The sequence below is a fragment of the Malania oleifera genome, chromosome 8, assembly GCF_029873635.1.
Source record: "Malania oleifera isolate guangnan ecotype guangnan chromosome 8, ASM2987363v1, whole genome shotgun sequence".
Classification (NCBI taxonomy): Eukaryota; Viridiplantae; Streptophyta; class Magnoliopsida; order Santalales; family Ximeniaceae; genus Malania; species Malania oleifera.
This window is the reverse complement of record NC_080424.1, coordinates 41,377,738-41,401,639: the sequence shown is the minus strand read 5'-3', so window position 1 is coordinate 41,401,639 and position 23,902 is coordinate 41,377,738. Positions and strand designations below refer to the sequence as shown.

At 36.1% G+C, this 23,902-nt stretch overlaps 1 protein-coding gene across 1 annotated transcript; it reads left to right on the top strand.

Moving 5' to 3' along the window:
• Window positions 1-11,579: 11,579 nt before the first annotated feature.
• Window positions 11,580-20,287, top strand: LOC131162903 (pumilio homolog 15-like). Its single transcript, XM_058119516.1, has 5 exons — window positions 11,580-13,471; window positions 13,579-13,741; window positions 18,244-18,407; window positions 19,547-19,802; window positions 19,882-20,287. The coding sequence occupies exons 1-5, from the start codon at window positions 11,967-11,969 to the stop codon at window positions 19,984-19,986; spliced, it is 2,193 nt and encodes a 730-aa protein (XP_057975499.1). The 5' UTR covers window positions 11,580-11,966; the 3' UTR covers window positions 19,987-20,287.
• Window positions 20,288-23,902: the final 3,615 nt, after the last annotated feature.

Here is a 23,902-nt window from a genome sequence, read left to right as displayed (position 1 = left end):
CATTTGATAAATTTAGTGTGGAACAACCTTGAAGGTTGTGGTTCTTGCATTGTTGTTGCAACGTACCTAAACCTAGACTTTGTGTGTGCAAAAACCCTTTCCAAGCTAGTGATTCAAACAACTCTATTATGCTTTGAATATTAGAATATATTGTTGAGTTTGCTTGCTCGAATTTGCTTAGCATATTTTGAAACCTTGATCTGATATTGCATTATTCATATAGTGTGTTTCAAATATTTCTTGGGTATACACTCTATATCTGAACTGGAATCTTATATGTGAATTGAGTGTTTAGCACATATTAAAGCACTGAGCACATTTACATATCATCTGTGCTTACATTATTGATTGAGCTATACTGGTGCACACATCTGCTTGTCTAGAAGCAAATTTTTGTGTACAAACTTTTATACACATTGGTTGTATTCTAGGCATGGGCCCGAAGAGGGAGACTAGCCCCATAGAATAGTCCCGGATTGGCTTAGACCCGGTTAGGAAAGTTAGGTGCACCATCCTATTAAGGCGTGTCGGTTGAGGTCAGCCCCTTGAATTGACCTAGTTGTATTAGGTGCCGCTCCACCCATTTAAGTGAGCATGATAGTGGTAATCCTTGTGCTTGATAGCCAAGGTGGGGATGTAGGAAATTTGGCCGAACCTTGATAACATATCGTTCGTGTTCTTTACATTTCCGCACTTTCTTTACTGCACGTGTATGTTTATTTGTTAATCGCATAGATTGACCCTAGGCTGTGTTACACTATTGTTAAAACCAGTAGACCTAGGCGATAAACTTTAAATACCCAATTCACCTCCCCCCCACCCCCTCTTGGCGTTGCACCAAAGCTAACAATTGGTATCAGAGTCTCGTAACTTAGACTTAGACGTCACTTAGTAAAAGATCATGATGACTCATGTTAGTGCATCCCTTTCATGTGAGGGAAGACTGGTCACACACCCACCTGCATTATGTGGTAATGATTATGCTATATGGAAATTTAGAATGACTGTGTATGTGAAAGCCTTAAATTGAAAATTTTGGAGTGTCATTGATAAGGGTGATTGTGTGCCTATGAAATCTATTGGGTGTACTAATGTTCCTAAATCTGAGAGTGAACTGAATGATCATGATAGGGACTTAGTACAAGTAAATTTTGATGCCATGAATACCTTACTACATGCGTTAGATTCTAATGTTTTATGTGAGGTTATGGCTTGTAGTAGTGCTAAGAAGATTTAGGATGAACTTGAGTGGAGATAAGGTGGGTCCATGCAAAAGGAAGATTTCTCTCCATGCGACTCAAGCTCCACTGATCTTAAGGAAGGTAACCTGTGTTATGTAGCTTTAACCAATGATGAGGCTATCTCAATTCCTTCTGTCTTAGTAGATGAATATAAGCATGATTCATATGCTGATTTGAGTGATATGTCTGATTGTGAATCATATGATAGTAGTGATAGTGAAAGCATGCCAACTTATGAGGAACTGCAAATTGAATACATGAGGACTCATAAGTCACTTTTAAAATCAAATAAGAAATACTCTGTGCTGAAAAACAAGTAAGATGCATGCTTTAAGGAATGTGACTTGAAAATTCTTGCTGAAAGAGAAAATAATTTGAAAATTAAAAGACCAGAGAGCAAGTATGAATCATTAGAAAAAGAATTGGCTGTTTTGAAATATAAAGCTTCTAATGATAATGAAAAGAACCATTTGATGATCTTGAAAGTAAAGCAAACAATTTGTCTAAAGAACTTTTGAAACTTTAGAATGCTTGCAAAAATTTGGAGAACTCAAAAATTCAAGATCTAGAAAAGAAAATAGAAGACCAATATAAGATCATCCATACATTCACTAGAGGTAAAGAAAATTTTGACAAACTTTTAGGTTCACAAAGGATGACCTTAGATAAAGAAGGTATAGGTTTTAATGGAATTGAAAATAGGAAAAAGAAGAACCTATACATGGGATACTTTATAAAAGAATCGAAACACTATGCTAGTATCTCCTCTAGTCCATACATTCACACCATATGCATCTTATGCAAAAAGATGGGGCCCTTCAAAATTTGATTCTCCATTTAAAAGAAAAGGTGTAAAGCCCAACCAGGTGTGGAAAATTAAGGAATCACCAACCTCTAACTTATCAAAAATAAAATGAAGAAAAATGGTATGGGTTGTTAAGAAGGAAAACCCCTTGAAAGTCAAGGTAGAACTTGCTCACACAAGAATTACATGATCACACAACTCTTCCTTGGTAGTTAGGATTAGGGGGTAGCATTCTCTAAGGGGTTAGGAAGTGGCTTGGGGCTGATAAATATAAAATCTTAGTATATTAACCATTCAAGAGCTTACTAAGTGTCTTGAGGAATTAAGCCAAAATGTGAATTCAAGTACAAAACCAATCTGGACTAAATGAATATTCTTATTGGTTAAAATATAAATCATTGGCTGTTTGAATGAAAATCCACTTCTAAATGGACATGGCATGTTTGCCTTTTATTTAAACTTCAAATTGCTTAACCCTTGCTTAAATATACATCTAACGTTAAGCATACTTTGTCCATTGTACAACTTTGAGGTTTAGAAATTAAAGCCAAAAATCCTGTCATAATCTTATCCTGAAGCCATATCATTGCCCTAAATACTATACGTAATCCATAGGCTCTCTAGCTTTGAAAAACTGATCAAATAAGAACAAGTGGACCAAGGTCGGGCGACTGAACCCATCAATACATGTGTACTTCAGTCGACCGAACGAGAAGTTTAACCAAGACGTTGACCACACTTCGGGTAGCTGAACCTTCAAGTTCAAATCATCTCGGGCTGCTGAACAGTCATCGGGTCCCCAACCATATATTCTAGCTACCGAACCGAGATTTCGGGTGACAGATCAGAACAATTCAAAATCAATTCAGGCGGCTGATCCTTGAAAATACAAAATGGCGCTTAATATTTAGCCGACCGAACCAATGTTCGGGCTACTAAAAATACTTAGAGGATTACCATATTTAAAGTTGTTAAGGTGACCGAACTCATGCTGAGGCGCTCAAACCGCGCTGATATATATGGTTCTCCGCAAAAAATGGTTCATTTCTTTCACAAAATTGAGAGCCTTCTTAGTTTTTCCTCTCACATCCTAGCCCAATCTTACTTGAGATTTGTCTCCATGGCCAGAGAACAAAGACGTGTTGCCGCGGGTGTTCCATTAGATGAGTGGTTTCCCACACCCGATCGGTGAATTAAGTACGAGAAAATTTTTCGCCTCAGAGATCCCATTTTGGGAAAAATTCTTGATATCAAATTCATGCAAACTTGCTTCAACAACGTTCTTGACATGTTTCGATATCAAGGATGGTATAAGTTTGTAGCCTTTCAGCCTAAAGGGATGTACCTGCTGCTCGTCCGGCTTTTTTATGCCAATCTCGCTCAAGATGGGTAAGGCTACTACTCCAGGGTGCTCGAAATGGATCTACACTTTGACGATGCCTACCAGGCAGAGACTTTTGAGATCCAGCGTGGCGACTTCATCTGTCCCGACTCTTCCTCCACTTGGATAGCCAAGCAGGACTTCAAGGTGAGCATTTTCATCAATTTAGTTATGACAAACTCTGTAGCTGATTTGACCCATACCCCTAGCTATAAATCCTTGACTCTAGAGGCAAAGGTGGTACACCACCTGATTTCCTATAACATCTTGCCCAAGTCAGGATAGAGGGATCATGTGTCCTACTTGGATTGTTTTGTTATGTGGTGCCTCTTCACCAGGCAGAAGCTAGACCTACCTAGATTGATCCTACAGTGGATGTTCGTGAAAACCGTTGGAAAGAGGATCATTCTACCCTATGGTGGGATTTTGTCCAGGATATTTGTTAGAGAGAGACTTAATAGGTCACCACTTGCCACCATCAAGAAAGTCCGGCCCTTCGACATATTCAACTCCACCACCTTAAATTTGATGGGTTATGAGCTTACCGGCAACATGTGGTTGCCCACTACATACGAGAGAGACCTAGGAGCTCAGGAGGCCCCACAGGAGCTGCCTCATGTACCATCTAGAGCCGAGATAATGGCAGCTATCACCGATCTCTCTGCCTTATTTCAGGAGTTCCGTGTCTCCATGACTGAGCATGTGTCTTCTTCACAGGCTAGACTGGACTCCCTATATAGTGAGTTCACAAAGTTCCAGTACGAGGTACGGGTTAACTTCCATATCCTCGGTGAGTAGCTGAGAGAGATGAATGACGAGGACATTGGGGAGGACGACCAGAGGGAGGTGAGTGGTGAGGAGGGAGATGATGATCATGACGACGGAGAGACCTAGGAGTGCTTCATGAGGATCCATTTCATCATGCTACAACTCCTTATTTGATCATCTGTTATGTTTTATTTAGATACATTTTTCATTTGGTCTGTATTTATTTTTAAAACGGCTTTTATTTGTTTCTTTTGACGATCACATTCACCACACACACGCAGATAATATGATATGGTGACTGTGCTTTTGATTATGATATATATCTGTAGTATTTTGATTTGCATGTGCTTGTGCTTAAATGACTATTCTATTGAAATATATGCTTAGTATAGAAAGCCTCCTGCATGGCGGATGCAGTTGATGAGAACTGCCTGCTAGTAGATTATAGGTTCTCGCATGCCTTACTCTTGAAATACTGCTTGTTTGAGAATCGTTTTTGTGCAGGTAAATTTTGGGAAATGTACTGTTTACAAATGGCATGCCGCCGAATTTTTCGTAGATATTTGCTCAAATAATTGAAATGATCGTTTATATATTATCTTGTGTGCAAATGCAATTTGATCTTAGACTTTAAGTATTTATGCTTAGCTCATTTGCTTTAAAATTCTAAATTCCTTGGAGCTGGTTATGCGTATATATTTGAAGTGCTTAGATTTTGGCAGGCTATTATGGATTGATGGTATTTTCAAACAAAATGCTGCCGAATTTTTCCTTAACTATTGCACACAATCATATATCATTTTCTAAATGCTAAACTTCTTGAAGCTTGAGTTTGTTTCCAAAATATCATTTGAACTTTACTCAAGTTGACTTATTAGGAAAATGCATATTCTTAAGGGGAGTCTTTTACCTTTAAAATCATTAGGCTCTGAGAAAATAAATATGTATTTTGCATTCACCTTTATATCCTTTGGAAAATACAATAACAATTGGTATCAGAGATGATTATAACTAATGGTATTTTAATAGTTGGTATCTTCTCTACCACGTAGTTTTAACAATTGGTATCAGACTCACATGTTTTTTATTATACTATACCTTTTGGGCATACATGTTTGTTTTGGCAACTAGAGAAGATTATGATAAAATTAACTTTAAAACATTTTTGAAAGGATGAGTGAAAGCCAAATGAAAAATTAATCTTCATCCTTGCATAATCATCCATTGGGGAAGTATAGAACATTAAGATTGTTAATGTACTGCATGCTACTTATACTTGCTTGATGCATATTCTGTTTAGATTAATTGATTGAAATATGCTATATACTGTTCATTATAACTCCAAATAGGTCACTTAGGTACACGGTTATGATTGGGATTGTTTTACTTTCAAGCGGCTTGTTGTTGAATTTTTTTAATATATCTTTTGTATCTAAAGGACATACTTTGCCTTTGCGCTTTATTGCTTAACCCTTTTTGCTGTTGCCAAAATGGGGAGAAGAGGCAAAATTGGGTATTACTGTGCTTCATTTTATTTACATCTCTTATTACCCATTACTTTAATTATCTTTATGCATAAAGTTAGGGGGAGCCCTTCTTGGCTAAACCCACTTTTGCATAAAGTATTTGTCATCATCAAAAAGGGGGAGATTGTTGACCTTATAGGTCACACCCAGTTTTGATTATGACAAATACTCTTGGTACTAATGGCTGTACTAAGAATTGCATGCAGGATCACCTTGTGCGCGCTTTAGGACTAAAAGACGTATCATGATGGCGTGCGGTGTTTGTGCAAAAAGATGAAGATCTTTGTGTTGTAATTTATGCCCATTTGATTATTTCTTCATTCTGGGATGTAATTTATTATGAACTGTGCACATGTATGGCTTGTAATAATTTGCATCATGCATGGTAGGTAGGTATGCTCAAAACGACCTTAGTTGGACCTTAGGTACCTACACTAAGGATACAAAGTCCCCTACATCACTTATCTTAATCAAGGGAATCAAAATCAGGATAAAATGCACTTAATGGGAAAAGCTGAGAGGATTTGGGCGACCAAACCTTTGCCGTGTAAAGCGTCCTGAGCGATCGAGCCAGTCAACATGTTGACTTGGTCTTTGGGCACCCGAACCTTTTTGAACGTACCTTCCTTGAGCATCGAAAAGTCTGTCAAGGCACTTTTCAACTACTCGGGCGGCCGAAGATTTACGTTCAAATATAGGCTCGGGCGACCGAACTGCTTGGTTCAATTAACCGAACTATAAGTCGGGCACTCGAACTATTAAACATTTGCTACTGACTTTGTTTTAGTTAACCGACTCATCATTCAGGCACCTGAACTGTTAAAAGTTGTATTTTTGACTTTGTCTATTCGGGCACCTGAACCTTTGGTTGGGCAGCCGAACCTCGCGGGTTAAAATAATTTTTACTAAATTTTTAAATGGGGTAAAAAGGATTAATGTTCTTAATGGTCTTTTAAACAAATCTAATTATACCTATTATATCCCCAACAATCAAAAATCCCTCATTGTCTATATATACTCATTCATTTGTCTTAATTAGCAAGGATTAGCAAACTTGATTAGGGCAAAAATTTTCTCAACTTTCAAAACCCTTTATTAGCCAAATAATATTTCCAAACACTCACATACTCCTCATTCTTTTCTCTAAGCATTGTGAGTATTGTCCAAGGCTATTGTGTTCATTATTCATAGCTTTTCTCTTACTTGTATTATTAGTTGATCGATTTTCTGAGAGAGTTTAGCATTAAGGTTCTTTCACCAATTTCATTTGATAAATTTGGTGTGGAACAACGTTGAAGGTTGTAGTTCTTGCATTGTTGTTGCAAGGTACCTAAACCTAGACTTTGTGTGTGCAAAAACCCTTTCCAAGCTAGTGATTCAAACAACTCTACTGTGCTTTGAATATTAGAATATATTGTTGAGTTTGTTTGCTCGAACTTGCTTAGCATATTTTGAAACCTTGATCTGATATTGCATTATTCATATAGTGTGTTTCAAATATTGCTTAGGTACACACTCTATATCTAAACTGGAATCTTGTACGTGAATTGAGTGTTTAGCACATATTAATGCACTGAGCATATTTACATATCATCTGTGCTTGCATTATTGATTGAGCTATACTGGTGCACACATCTGCTTGTCTAGAAGCAAGTTTCCATGTACAAACTTTTATACACATTGGTTGTATTACAAGCACGGGCCTGAAGAGGGAGACTAGTCCTGTGGAATAGTCTCGGATTGGTTTAGACCCAATTAGGAAAGCTAGGTGCGCCATCCTGTTAAGGCGTGTCGGTTGACGTTAGCCCCTTGAATTGACCTGATTGTATTAGGTGCCGCTTCACCCGTTTAAGTGAGCATTATAGTGGTAATCCTTGTGCTTGTTAGCCAAGGCAGGGACGTAGGCAATTTGGCCGAACCTCGATAACATATCGTGCATGTTCTTTACATTTCCGCACTTTCTTTACTGCACGTGTATGTTTATTTGTTAATCGTATAGATTGACCTTAGGCTGTGTTACACTAGTGTTAAAACCAGTAGACCTAGGCGATAAACTTTAAATACCCAATTCACACCCCCCCCCTCTTGGGGTTGCACCAAAGCTAATAGATAGTATAAGAAACGTAAATTAAATCATGCGCTTCATTCAAATTATAATATACACGTGCAGAAATGTAAATTGCGAAAATGTAAAGAACACGCACAAAATGTTATCGGGGTTTGGCCAACTGTGCCTACATCCCCACCTCTAACTCGCAAGCCCGAGGATTCCACTTATGGCTCACTTAACGGGTGGATCGGTACCGATTACATTCAGATCAATTCAAGGGACTGACCTTAACCAACACGCCTTAACAGAATGGCGCACGTAGCTTTCCTAACCGGGTTTAAGCGAATCCGGGACTATTTATCAGGGTTAGTCTCCCTCTTCAGGCCCGTGCTTGGAATACAACAAATTTGTTCACAATAAAATGGTACAATGATTATGCTTTCATGTAAAGCATATGTGTACCCAATCTACGCATTCACATACACCACCAAATGATATAATGAAGTTAGCTCAATGTGGTCTAAGATGTCTATTCTAAAATATATTTGTAATCGTTGTAATCAATGAGTGAGAGTGCAAATAATACTATCTTTGTATCACACAAAATTTTCATTTACAATGCTCAAATAAAGATGATAGCAATACTTCAGATATCTCAAATAATATTTCGCAATATATAAGCCTCAAGAGAAGTATAGATTTTGTTTGCAAAAATGAGTTTGATCTTTGTTGTTTAAAAATAATATCACTCAAGGAATTTTGCAACAAAGATCTTTAGCACATAGACAAATATCTCTTCAAAGATTTCTCAAGATAAAACACACTAGATATTTGAAAATGATTTGAAAAGATTTTTGCAACCAAAATCGAATAAGAACTTCTTAAGATATTACAATGACAATGCAATACTCAGAAGCTCAAGTGAAGTCTTCTTAGGAAAGACTTATCAATAAAGTCTCCTAAGAACACTTGAGGTTTTGCTCTCAAATAAAATTGTATCAAACAAGTACAAACTTGAGAGAGCAAACTTATACAGCAAGAACACTCAAATCACACTTACAAAGATATTTGAATAATAAAATCTGGTAAGAATGAGTGTTGGAGGCTCAAAAATGAGTATTATAAATTTTGGAATTTCAAAGGATTTTTCCTAATTAAGATTGCTAATTATTCCAAATGAGGGGGTATATATAGACATCCCCAAAAATATGACCGTTCAGGACACATATGGAATTATTAGAAAAGTTTTAATATATTTTAATATAATTAACCCCGTTTTAAAATATTAACCACGGTAAAAAAAATGGGGCAACCCGAGAGCACCAGTCGACTGAAAGAAGTTCGGTTGACCGAGTTGCTTAAGGTTCGATCGACCGGGTAGGAAATGAACTATAAGTTCAGTCGACCAGACATATAAGTCAAAGGGCGATTTTTTTTTCATTTAGCGCGGTTCAGTCAATCGGGAACCATTTGAACTAGATAGTTCGGTCGACTATACAGTTGAGTTCCATACGTGGGAAATCGATCGACCAGGTAGTTGGCATGCAATTTTCGCACGGTCGATCAGATGGTCAATATGTTGACTCCTAGGGAGTTCGGTCGACCTAGTATAAATGAACTAGGTAAGTTCGGTTGACCAAGATGTGGTCAATCTGTTGACACGGTCCGTGTTTGGTCGACCAGGAGGATTTTGTACTTAGGAGTAAGGTTGACTGAACATGTATTTTTTATACATTTCGGTTCTTTTCAATTTGTACAAACACCCTAATCAAATGACCAAACATATATATGCAAGAGTGAGTGTCCTAGGGTTATTTCTAGGTTTTTTTTAGTTTGAGCTTACTCATCAAATCACGCAGGTGATGTGTGTGATTATTACAAGCCAAGCCCTATTTACTATTACAGACCCCTTAAATAAAATACAACATATATTGGGTCTTCAACTTCAATTTATTTTTGTGCTATCATTATGATCTGCCAATTAGAATACCTCCACATAACCTCAAGCATGTATAAAAAACAATAGGTATTTGTCATTATCAAAACCGGGCGTGACCTATAAGGCCAACACCAAGGGAACGTAAGCATCTCATATCTAATTCTTTCTACTATTGCAATTCAAAGTCTCTCATTAGTTCTTTACTTAAGCATCAGAGTGATCCCCCAGAGTACACCCTGGGTCTTCCAATCCATTCTTGTTTGATATTTTTTAGGTGATCGTGATTGGAAAATGATTCACGAAAACCTTTTGATTTTTAGGTAGCAACAACATCATTTCTTTTTCAGCCATGAGACCATTGTTTTTTACATTTATTTTCACACAATTGTTTCTACTGATTCAATTTAAGTAATTATGATAGTGAAAGCATCAAAGATTAGGGCAACTTAAAGGTTTTCAACAATATCAATGAAGAAAGGGTTAAAACAATTAAGAAAAATATGGACTCGATGGAAGATGATAGAGGATGGTGAGAAGAAGAAAGTTAGAAAAATGAGAATTGTGGAGGAAAGAAAATGTTGTTGCTTGGGTAAAATGGATGAGAGAGAGGGATGAAGAGATGATAATTGTTTTGTATATTCAACTAATTACATCAATTGTAACATATAAGAATTTAGTTTTTGTTGAGGATGTGGTTCATATTCAAAGGAAATCACGTAAATTCAAATTGGTGGCTTGTAGATTGGGCTTATCTGGAAGATTTTCCTCCGTAGATCAAAACAGATGTAGTTTAGATATACTAAAACTCTCCTGTATGCATTAGATTGTTATATAAATATCATTATGTAATTTTAGATGGGATTAAGCTTCAAGTAAGCTTCAAAGCTTGTAAGCTTCATTGATCATAGTGAAAACTCATGTGCTACTCCCGTGGACATAGGCTATTACTGAACCACGTAAATATTGTACGTTCTAGTTGTGTTTTTGATTCTTTTTCTAATTGATTGTTTGCTTCATGAGTATATTTCATTATCGAGTGATTGCATTAGTGGTTGTTGATTGTTTCGTATTTGATTGTGTGCTTCCACTGCGCGTGTTCAAGTTGAACAAATGTTAAGAGTTTTTAGTTATAATATTAATTTTTTTGTTGCATTAAACTTAATGACACAATCAAAGCAAACTTAAATATAATTATTTTTATTTCATTTATTTTTTATTCACACATTTAAATAGAAACAAATATATTTCAACACAAGTTTACAATCAATCAGAATTTAGCTAAAAATTATTTAAATTTTAAAAATATGACAATATAAGATTAAGAGTTTCTATCCTCAGTGTTTAGTAATATACGAAACTCACAAAGTATGTCGATAACGAGCTAATAGAATCATACCAAAATTTAAAATAAATAAAAAGAACATAACGAGTATTTGTACAAAAAACTAACGTGTGAAATTCTAATTGGTCATTTCTTATAATTATATTGAGTCAGTTCTTATTCAACACGTAAGATTCTTAAAAAAAAAAAAAAAAATACTAACATGTTCAACAAGAGTGACTCAAGAATTAATTTTTTTTTAAAAAGAAATCTTATGTGTTCAACAAGAATTGACTCAATAATTATAAGAAATGAGCAATAAAAATTTCACATTTTAAAAGAGGGCGTGATTGTGATTTAGTAAAAGATTTAATAACAAATCAAGTTGATGGAGAAAATCAAGGTCGGTTTGTTGTGAAGGAGGTTAGGAGAGAATGAGTCTAATAGATTTTCATAACAGAAATATCGAATTTAGTATTCTATTAATTAAAAATAATAAACTTCAATTAAAAATAATAAACCTCTCCTAGTCATTGCTACTGCCCTTTCTCTCTCCTCCTCCTCCCCTCTGTGTCTTCTGTGTGTGTTGCGACTCTCACTCATTTTAATGGCGTGAGCGTTAACAGTAACAGACCTTTACATCCACGCTCAGAACAACGGTCGCAATCGAAGCCCACCTCCATCTCACTCTTCATCTTCTTTTCTAACAACCCAAATCAAATCAAATCGAAATGAGATTGAAATGCAACTGAAATTTCTTTCACTCTCCCATCCTACTTTGGAGGGTGGTCGTCCTCAGAGACGCCTGTTCCTTGTTTTGCCTTCCTGATATATGCATTTTCGCCCATCTGAATCGATTTTCGATGTGGGTTTTGTGATTTTTGGATTGGCTTTTTTGCGCTCTGTCCGTGTTTGTATATTTGTATGATTTTGCGATGTTTAAGCAAGCTCAGAAAGACAAGATTATAGGAAACATGAAGAGAGATGGAGAACTTGAGACATTGTTCAATGGGGTTGACCATGGACCGTCTCTCAATATTCATCATCGTCTGCTTATGGGCATTCCATCCATTGATGGAGTTTCTCCACAATCTGAAAGCTCTCCTTCCAGTCTCTTCTCGGGTGATTTTTGTTCTTCTGATGATCCTTCACCTGAGGAGAATAAGTTTCGAACATCAGGTACCCGTTACTTAAATGGATTGTGGGTGGGCTCTAAGTCACCCAATTCTTGTGGTAGAACGAATGCCAATGAGTATAAGATTGATGAACTTGGTTTATCTGAAAATTTTTACAGAATGAATGTAGGAGATGGAAATAAAGATTGCTTGAGAACGCGGGAATTAAGAATTGACACTGATGGGTTCGGTTTTCGAGATGCTTCCTTGAGGGGGACTCTGCCCTGCAGTCTTGAAAACTATGATGCATTTGAACGTCTAAACAAAAATGCTTCTGATTGTGGAGGGTTCCAATATTCTCTTTTTGGAGCTTCTGCGACTTTGGGTGATGATAGGAGGTCGGCATTGCCCGGGTTAAGGCAAGGATATAAAGATGGGAATCCAATGGTGTCTAATCTTTGTGAAAATCAATCCATTCCTTTGTATTCTCACCCTAGTTGCTATGAAACTCAGATTAATTATTTTCGAGCAAAAGAGCAAGCAAATGACTCTTACCACAGATCAATTCAATCACAGAACATAACTATGGGTAGATCTTGTCTTAATAATGGTTTCTACTGCTCACAGCAGCTTGGTATTGATTCTGCTGCCGCAAGGGGCTTATACAATTCCCATCATCTGATGCAATCCAAGTTTGCACTGAGTGGGGAAACTCCAGTATATCATTGCTCAGCAGACGAAAGAACTAGAGCAATCTCAAAGGATGGGGTTCCGCTATCCCTTTCGCTGATGAAAGGTGCAGGCGATCTTGAGGCTTTTGGTTGTGAGGATAGTTTCATCATTCAGGAAAGAAATTTAAATTATGTTGTTAACAAGAAGTCTGATTGTTCTAGGGGCCACAAGAAAGATTTATGGAATGAAGTTGCATTGCGAAAACTTAGAGAGAAAAGCTCCAAAATTGATGCTCGATCTGTGTCTCTAGGAGTTTGCAAAAATAGTCAGAGCCAAAGGAGTTGTTCCCCATTGCTTTTACAACCAAATTATAGTTCTTTAGCTGAGGTCCAAGGTTATGTATACTTCATAGCCAAGGATCAGCATGGTTGTCGGTTCTTGCAAAGGATATTTGAGGAGGGGACCTGTCAGGACATCCAAGTGATATTTAAGGAAATTATTGATCATATTGTTGAACTTATGATGAACCCTTTCGGAAATTATCTTGTGCAAAAGTTATTGGAAGTTTGCAATGAAGAACAGAGAATGCAGATTGTGAATAAAGTGACTCAAGAACCAGGCAAGCTAGTCAGAATTTCCTTAAACACACATGGGTAAGTCTTTTATGTTTTACTTAAATTGCAGTAATTAACTTAATGGAGTTCCTATGTACTTTATGTGATCTTGCTGTTTCTGCATGAAATTGGTGTTTCATTCTCAGCACGCGTTCAGTACAGAAGTTAATTGAGACTCTCAAGACTAGGCAGGAGATATCATTAGTTATATCAGCCCTTGAACCAGGTTTTCTTGATCTCATTAAGGACCTGAATGGAAATCATGTGGTGCAGCGTTGTTTGCAATGCCTTGGCAATGAAGATAATAAGGTATTAGTTTTTGCTTTTGGTCTGGTGATACTCCACTGTTCTTTGGCTTTAAATGTTGGTTGTCATGAATTTTTACTATTTCATACTTTATTATAAACCATTTGAATTTTCTCTTAGATCTCAAATGATAGTTTGAATACCTTCACTAATTCAATTCATACTTCATTATATATCATTTGAATTTTCTATTAAATGTCATACGATGGTTCCATTACCTTATACTCTCAACATTAAACAGAATTGTGCACATTTTTCAAATATGTCAGTGAGTTTTATGCAAACTAATAATAATCTTTTCCAATAGTATCTAACCTCTTGTCAAAATTTTTGCTATTTCTTGCCCTTGTATGATCCATTTCTGAACAATATTTTGTGAACACCGGTATTTTCTCAACTTGCTTGAATCTTATTGGATTGCCTCCGCTGATGCAAACCTGGACAAAGAAAGCTGTACCCAGGCACTTGGGGTCAACTGTAGGGATCCTTCTTCAGCATTTTTCCTAGGGCAACCAATCATTACTTCATTAAGGGGTGTTGTTTGCTCAAGTTTAGGCATTTCAATGAGATGAGAATGCCACATTATTCATTCCTTTTATGTGTGGCACAAACAGCTTCTTACCTGAGCTATTTGGACTCAGTAACAGAAATCTCTCTCTGTTATGTCATCTTACCACAAGCTGTTTCCTCTCTTGGTCTCAAAAATCAATTTCTATTGCCACCTGTTTCCATTTTGGGTTTCCAATGACTCTCTTGGCTGCCCAAAGCAGTGCTGGTAGGCATAATTTGTTTTGCAGAATTTGAATCGTAGGTCCACCTGGGGTGTGGTATCCTGGTGTCCTTATCTTTCCTTTTGCTAGCTTTCCTAGTACAATGCAATGGAGATAATGAGGTGCATGCACATATTTTCTACTTTTGTATCTAGAAAGGGTAGATACTTCAAGGGAAGTTGTTAATGCAAACATGACAAAATAATAAATTTTTTTTTTTTTAAATTTCTAGCTTGCATCTTTGTACAATTCTCATTGAAAGTTCTATCATGGGTTAAAATATAATTGAAATATCAATGGGTTAAAATACAATTGAAATTTGAAAGATACATATTATTATTATTATTGTTGTTGTTGTTGTTGTTGTTATTGTTGTTGTTGTTTTTCTTAATAATCTCTTGAAATCAGCTTTTTTAGTATTACCTATATTTGCGATATCTTTATTATTTTTCATATTTTTTAGGGAAACACAGTTTTATTGTCATGCTTGATAATATGAGCTATTATTTGCTATTTGAAGCCGTGTATGCATATGTAAATCCATAGGACCCATTGCAGTTGCTGCTCTTGGATTCTTTGTGCTCCTCGTTTACCTCGTGGCTCCTCATCTTCCTCTTTGTTCTCTTTTATATGCTATATTTATAGATTGCTGTCTATGCATGTGCTGATTATTTGATAATTGTTACACGATGCTGATGTGGTTGATTTTGGTGTCAATTTACATTCTATAATTTTCATTGTTTTTTTGTCTAGTTAATATCTGAACCAGTCAAATTCCACCTCATCGGTATTGAAAAAAGGTAGTGGAAATTAAGTTGAAAAAGGAACATTTCCATCTTTTACTTTTGAGTCTCTCTTTAATGAGCTAAGAAAATTCTCTGAAATTTTCATTCTAAATTCACTTGTTTTAATTATTTCTGTCAATTTGTTTCTCATTTGTCATTCAAATTCTGTCAAAATAATTATAATTATTGGTTCTAATGCTGCTATATTTAATTCATGAATGTTTGGTGTTTTTTATTTCAGAGATCTGCTATGAATACAAGAGTTTTTATTTATCTCAGTTATTTAAAAATTATTTCATGATTTCTTCAAATACATACAAGGCTTAACAATAACAAACCAGGGTGAGCATATTCAAGGATTCAACATGAGGTTGTTATCCTGTTGCATAGGAGTTTGGGGAACAGTCTCTTAGGCATGTTTCAAACATCTGCAACTGCATAAGAAAGTAACTTCGCATAGCATATCTGATGATTGTCCACTAAATACTGAGCACCCCAGCACCTAGGAAGAATTCAACATAATTTAATTCAGAGTTTTTTATTTCCTTCATAAAGTGAAGAATTCACTTGGGATGCTCTTTGTAAAATACAATCATAATCTTTTTGTGTTACTTGAACTAAGTAATGCAATCAATCATCCACTCATCTTTGTATCAAAACTAAGTAATGGATGAGTGGTATTTCTTATTTCAGAGATCTACTGCTAGTGCAAGTGATTTGTTGACCTAAGTAATTAAAAATTATTGCATGGGTTTCCTCAAATAATAACAAGTTCTAACCAGAAGAAACCAGGATGAGCATATTCAAGCATCCAGCTTGAGTTTGTGGAACAGTCTCCTAGGCATGTTTCAAACATTCAAGACTGCAGAGGGTGACACAGTATAGCTTATCTGACTGCATCCCTGCACCTAGGGAGAATTCAAAAGAATTTAATTCAAAGATTTTTTTTTCCCCTTAAAGTGAAGAATTCATTCGGGATACTCTTCTTAAAATAGTCATAATTATGGTGTTACTGTTATTAAGTAATGCAATCAATCTTCCATTCATCTTTTTATTCACAGTAGTATTCTTATTAGAGCAGAATTTTGACAAGAATGTGTAAACTTGCAGTACTTGGAATTATTCAAACAAATTTCCTGTTAGAATAGCAAGTTCAACAAAAAGCGAATTGGTCAGATAACACCACATGTTAAACTATAGGACCAATTGTTGCACCATCTAGCATGCAACTAACAGCCTTCACCATGCAAATGAAGCTCCTGTCCAGTATTACATCATTGTGGTTACCTTATGTTATTTAGATTCCTAGACCTGGGACTGTTGCTGTGTTTCTGGGCTTTGGAGCCCCATCTCCAAACAGGAAAAAGGGAAAGAAAGAAAGAGAGAACTTACTCCAACCTGGATACAACAACAACAACAACAACAAAACCAAGCCTTTGTCACTAAGTGGGGTCGCCTATATGAATCATTTTCCGCCAATGTATGCGATCATGGACCATTTCTTTTGATAGATTCAAGGATATTAAATCCTTACTATCTCCTCCCAAGTTATTTTAGGTCTACCCCTACCCTCTCTACTGCAGCCCATGGTAACTAATTCACTCTTCCTCACAGGTGCACTATGTGGCCTACGTTGCAAGTGTCCATACCATCTGAGTCATCCCTCTCTTATCTTATCTTCTATAGCCCTACACCTAACTCACCATGAATATGTTCATTCCTTAATTTATCTTTCAATGTTATACCACTCATCCATCTTAGCATTCTCATCTCGGCAACTTTTACGTTTTAGATATTATGTTTCTTCATCGCCTAAGATTCCGATCCATATAACATAGCTGCTCTTATAGCTGTCCTATAAAACTTCCCTTTTAATTTTAAGGGTATTCTACGATCACATAGCACACTAACCTGGATAAGACATAAAAAATAAAAAGAAATAATAATTAAAAAAAAAATTCAGACAATCAACATACCATGTTCCAGCATGTGTGCCAGTATAGATGGGTTTCGCTTGATTTGGTAGTACTAGATGCATCTTATTTTTATGTTCATTTTATTTACTGCCTGGTTTTATAAACCTCACTTTTTAGATTATGATCTTAATATGACAAATGTACGTTTGCAAGCCTCTCCATTCATCCTTGCCCAAAATTCATTTCTAGGTTTTAGGGTAGAACCAGCTAGCTATTGCTCAAATGTTTTAATCTATTATTCACAGAACTTTCTATAAGTGTAATGTATGCACATGTGCATGTGTTTGCATATGTTGTAAAAATAGCATGTGTACTGTGTAACCAATGTGGGGTTCTTTTTAAACATTCAGGCATGTTTGGTGTTTTTCACTTTTCAGGAATGTCAACTAATAGCTATGGGGCTGACACTGGGGTTGCTGTAGGAATTGGAATGGCCTCAATTCTAGCAACTTGTTAACAATTTGATTTAGATAGTGTTATAATTTTTTTAGTTGATGAAATGGATATAAAAGATTATTTGAAATTGGGAAGCACAACCATTTACCATCAGGAAATGGAATTGGCTTTCTCAACTCCTACCTCTGCCTTCCCATTCTGCCTCTAAGACTGAATTGTAGTCTTGGCTATCATGTGAAGCCCTTGTTTTGATTCAATATTTGGCTACCAAACAAAGAATTGCATATCATTTTTGGTAATCTAGAGCTGAACCACTTAGAATCAGAATGACTCCCATTCCTTTGTTGTGATTACCCTGTACCAAATGTTGCCTCAAAGACTAGCTTAATTTGTTTGCATATGTGCTTTTTATCTGGGAGAACAACCTATAATTTCCATACAATAGCTGCATAACTCCTTTTAAGAGTTCATATTTCAGTCTACTGTCTGAATGTTGACTTATTCAAATTTGACAAGTCTGCTGTCTTTATGTTGAAATAGATCCTCAACTTTGTGCCCTTTTTTTACTTCTTTGGCAGTTTATTTTTGAGGCTGCGGCAAAGTTTTGTGTTGATGTCGCAACTCATCGGCATGGATGTTGTGTTCTTCAACGATGTGTAGCTCATTCAGTTGGGAAACATCAAGAAAAGTTGGTTGCTGAAATTTCAGCCAATGGGCTTCTACTAGCCCAAGATGCTTTTGGGTAATTAGTTAGACAATATTTTTGGCATTCCCCCCCTATTAGCCAACACTTGAATCTAAATTGAACAGAAAATTCATTTTGCAATATTTTTAAACGTATAGGTAATTCTTTGCTGTTCTTTGATAAACAAAAGAATTTCAACACATGGAATTATATCTGATCCACTTCAAGATGAGGATTGAGAACTTATTCATAGCCCCTTAAAACCAGAAGATATAGAAAATGTGCAGAAATAACAGCTTGTGTTCTCATCTGAGCAGAAAGAAATGTCGGAGAGCACCTATCTCAGCACATGCAATATAATTTAAGCAAAACTTATTTCAAATTTAAACGAAGATTTAGAAACCAAAATAATTACTCATAAAGCTGGTCGGATATAAGATGGTAAACCAAAATGAAACATGGATGGATGATCCTATTTTTACTGCCACAAAGCCCAGATGACAGGATTGAATCTGCAGGGCACACATCAAACAGTATTTACATGTTGCACAACACTTTCTAAGTCCATGTTCTTTTCTGCTATTCTTTACTTTTGAATCCTACAGATAATGCATTAATACTAATATTTTTTATATTATTATTATTCACTAGCAGCTCCCGCCTAAAAAATTTGAATCCATTGTAATTGATGGTTCTTTGTTTTAATGGTCACTGCAAATAGGCTGCTCTCTCCCACATGTCTTTATCTTATTTTGATGTTCCCTTGTGCTTTGGTCCATTCATCTCTACATTCAGATGATGTCTACACTATTATTTGGTTTCTCTTATTTTGATCTTCGCCTAGTGCCTCTGCCCACCCATCTTCACATTCAATTAACGGCTACACTATTATTTGGGTGTATTGTCTGTCTCATGTTCTATTTAGTGAAGAGTAGCTGGCTGTGTGGCTGCCGTTGTCTATACTTGTTTTATGCATTAGATTGTCATGGTTGTCAAACATTCTTCTTCACGGGGAGGGCTTTTTCTATACATGCTTCATTTTCTAGCAAAGCAGCCAGCTCCCTGCAATTATAGAAAGACCCATTATATCAAATGTTCTTCTTTCTCCTTGTGTATGATTAAGGATTCAACTTTTCACAACCTAATTTGTAGCAGTTTATATTTTGTTGAACATAATGTTTAATTTTGCATCACAGAAATTATGTTGTTCAGTACATCATAGAGCTGAAGATCCCATCCGCTGCTGCCAACTTCGTTTCACTATTTGAAGGGAACTACGTACAGCTCTCAGTGCAAAAATTCGGCAGCCATGTGGTTGAGAAGTGCCTCAGGTGTATCGACGAGAGCCGGTCAAGGATCATTCATGAATTGCTTTCGGTCTCCCACTTTGAACAGCTGCTGCAAGACCCATACGCCAACTATGTCATTCAATCCGCACTTGAAGTTACGAAGGTGCGGAAACCAGCTCTCTCTCTCTCTCTATCTCCCCGTCTCTCCCATTTCTTAATTTTGTTTTTTGGTCTGAAACCAGGGCGCTCTTCGTGCTTCACTGGTTGAAGCCGTCCAGCCACATACGATCCTACGCACCAGCCCATATTGCAAGAGGATTTTCTCACGGAATCTCTTGAAAAAGTGATTTGCGGTAAGAAGTGTTGTTGTTCTCCCAAGCATCCGACCATGTTGCATTAATAATTTTACTCTAGCCTGTCCAGGGGAATCTGATGTTAGAATAGTTAGACGTTGATCTCTGGGCAATCTCTACAACCTAGGGCTGCCTGGGTGATCTCCACGTGTCTCTATTCTTTAGTTGGTCAAAACCAAATTTTGTTCCTAATTGCTCATCATGTGGATGAGCATTTGTATTCCTTTGTTGTCTTCTGTATTTGACTTTAAAAAACGATGAGATTTTACAAGTAGTATCTGTTTTTGCTTTCAAACTGCATTCTCTGGATTGCCCTGGATTATATATACATATTTAGTGTCTTAAACTCTCAAGCTTAGTGGTTTAGTTTTAACTACTAAGCTTTTAGGGCGAGTTTTGCCTTAATGAAAAGTAAAAGATGAGTTTGGTAATTAATTTTTTTTAACTTTTAAAATTCAACCTTTAATTTTATTATTATTATTATTTTGTAAAATTTCTAAAAATTTCAAGTTTGAAACTTTGAAAAGCTAAAAGCTTACTTTTTATTTAACAAATTATTCTATTCCATTGTTATCGTTGATTTTTTTTCTTTCAAATATTACAAAACTGATCAGGGCATTTTAAATACTTTTAAGCATCTTAAAATTTTTTTACCAAATGATCAAGGTCACCTTTTTCTTTCTAATGGTTTATATATATATATATATATATTGGGGATTAAACATTTTTAAAATAATATCAATAAACTACTTTTCATTACCTTCTTTTTGAAATGTCTTTTAAAAGTGTACCCATCCATATTTGTAGAAATTTTAATGTATATTACTGTTTTGTTTATTGCACACATGCAAGTCATTTGGAATCAAATTTCAATATTTGTATCAAATCTTAGGATTCAATTGATTCTCCCATCTTGATTTATAAAATTAAATTTTGATTTCGATTTAAATCTCAATTTGACATTAATTATGTGGATGCCATTCATATGGCCTAGCATTGGATGAAGGACTAATGCCATGTTTGGTATTCTACAATGCAATGCATTGGAAGAATGTAATTGGAAGCCTTCTACATATTCCGCCTACAATCTTTTATTGCATTGCATCTAGCAAATCAAACGTTGCATGAAAGTTACTTAGATGTGTTGTTTCAGTGTGGTATTTATGTTTCCTTTAGAATAATTATTTTATAATGGGGAAAGTATATTCCACAGCTGCCAATAAAAATTTCAGCCTATTGCTATGGTAGCAAAAAATATAGAAAATGCAGAACACATTCACTAAGATATCCAATAGGTATAGGACTTGTACAAGATATAGTTGTTACAAATTTAAAAGTATTTAAATATCAAATTAAGAAGATCTTAGACTATCAAATACAAATAAATATTCAAGTAATACAACTGAGGAATCCCAGATGCTCGCAGACTATCAAATATCAGCCAATCTTCAATTGCTAGGATTTTTGGCGATTCAGTAACAAATGTAACTATCGATGGTTTGCTGAAACTGTCGACAGTTTTCTCCTGGTAACATTCTGTCTAAAACTGTTGAAACAATCATCAAAGGGTATATAGAAATCGTCGATGATTTGCTGGAAAACTACACAATTTCCTTTATATGCCCCTCCAAGATAGGAGTGCCATCAATTAAGCTGATCTTGGAGCACATAGAGTAAAAGTTCTGATGGGATAGAGTCTTAGTCAAGAAGTATGCAAGCTGATCATGAGTTCTAAGATGAGAGACATACAACAAAACTTTGGTGACTAGATCATGAACAAAATGAAGATTAATAGCAATATGCTTCATTTGTGAATGCATAACAGGATTAAAAGTCAATTGAGTAGCACCAATATTATCACAAAACAAATGCGGGTGGTTAGTAAGTAGAATACTCAGTTCATGAAATAATAAGCGAATCCAAACAAGCTCGGAGGTGGCTAAAGTAAAAGCCCGATATTCTGCCTCAATGGAGGAACGAGCCACAATACGCTGCTTGCGCGTGCTCCGGGAAATGGGGCAATCACCTAGAAAAATAAGCTAATTAGAAGTGGAGGATTGGGTATCCCTATGTCCGGCCCAATTAGCATCAGAGAACCCTTGAAGAGTGAGATTTTCAGTGCGCTTGAGGAGGATGCCATGATGAAGAGTGCCCTTCAAGTAGTGCAGAACACGTTTGGTAGCTGTCTAATGAAGTTGAGATGGTTTATGCATGAACTGAACCAACTTATTGATCAGGAAGGCAATGTCGAGTTGAGTAAGAGAGATATATTGGAAAGCTCCTATAACTCAGCGGTACTCAGTTGGATCAGCAAGAGAAGAGCCATCTTAAAGCTGAAAAAGATCCTTTGTGGCAAGAGGAGTCATAACTGCCTTAGCACCGTCCATCTCGGTGAGAGAAAAAAGATCTCGAATATACTTTTGGGAGAGGAACAACCCATGGGTAACTGAAATCACCTCAACACCAAGAAAATAATGTAAAGGATCAAGATCCTTAAAAGAGAATCGATGACCGAGCTGCTGAACAACCTCAGAGATAGCAGCAGAGTTACTTCCAGTGAGAAAGAGATCATTCACATATACCAAAAAATAGAGAGTAACATCACCACAAGTATAGATAAACATAGAGGAATCAGATTTGGATTGCTGAAAACCAAGTTGACAAGCACTCAATTCTTGATACCAAGCACGAGGTGCTTGTTTCAATCCATACAAAGACAATCGGTCTTCTTGATTTGGTATTTAAATATCTTTTGAATTTGTAACAGCTATATCTTGTACAAGTCCTATATATAGAGTTCGTGATGGACATACGGTGGTACCATCAAGATAGCCCTAGAGATCAAAGCCAATGAGCAATGATGTCAGTTGGGTGCGCCAAGAAGGGAAGTTGGAAGGGGTCAGCTTCAAAGGAAGCTGGGAGCCAGCATTGATGGCAATAAGAGGAGAGTTGTCACTGCCAAGAAGCGTGAGAGTGTTGACAATAACGGATTCAAAGGAAACGACCATTATGAAAAAAAAAAAAAAACTCGTCAAAGAAAAAGCTCTAATACCATATAGAAAATGTAGAACACTTTCATTGATGTAGAGATGTCCTATATATAGGACTTGTACAGGATATAGTTGTTACAAATTCAAAAGTATTTAAATACCAAATCAAGAAGATCCTGGACTACCAAATACAAACAAATATTCAAGTAATACAACTGAAAAATCCCAGATGCTTACAGACTATCGGATATCAGCCAATCTTCAACTGCTAGGATTCTTAGCAATTTAGCAACAGACGTGACCGTCGACGGTTTTCTCTTGGTAAACATTCTGTCTGAAACCATCGAAGGGTATATAGAAATTGTCAACGGTTTGCTAGAAAACTACACAATTTCCTTTATAGAAAGTAATATACTCCAATAGCTCATTTAAATTTCATAAATGATGAGGTTTCTAGCTCCCTAAAGTGCATTTTGCTTATAATTAGTTACAATATATTAACTATTATGGTTCCTATTACAAGTACATAACAAAAAATTATTTCAACAAATGATCTGAATGAGCTTGGCATTCTTGCCTTACTAATGAATGGATGGAATGAAAGATCATTGGGGATTACGCCATGTTTGATTTGTAGAATGAAATGGAATAAAAATTTGAATGTAGTATGGTGAAATGAGTCATAAATTCAATTTCATTTCTCCTAATTTCATTCCATTTTCATGTACCAAACGTTTGATTGAAATTTTACTAATGAATTAACAAATGAAATGCAGAAGGGAGCACTATTAGTATACCGAAATAGAAGCTTGCCGCTCCCCCTCTTTTCACCTCTTCTAGGCATGTTCATTACCTAGTTTTATAAAGCCCTCTGTTTAATTTGTATAAATTTCTTCATATAAATCCCCTTAATAGCAGAA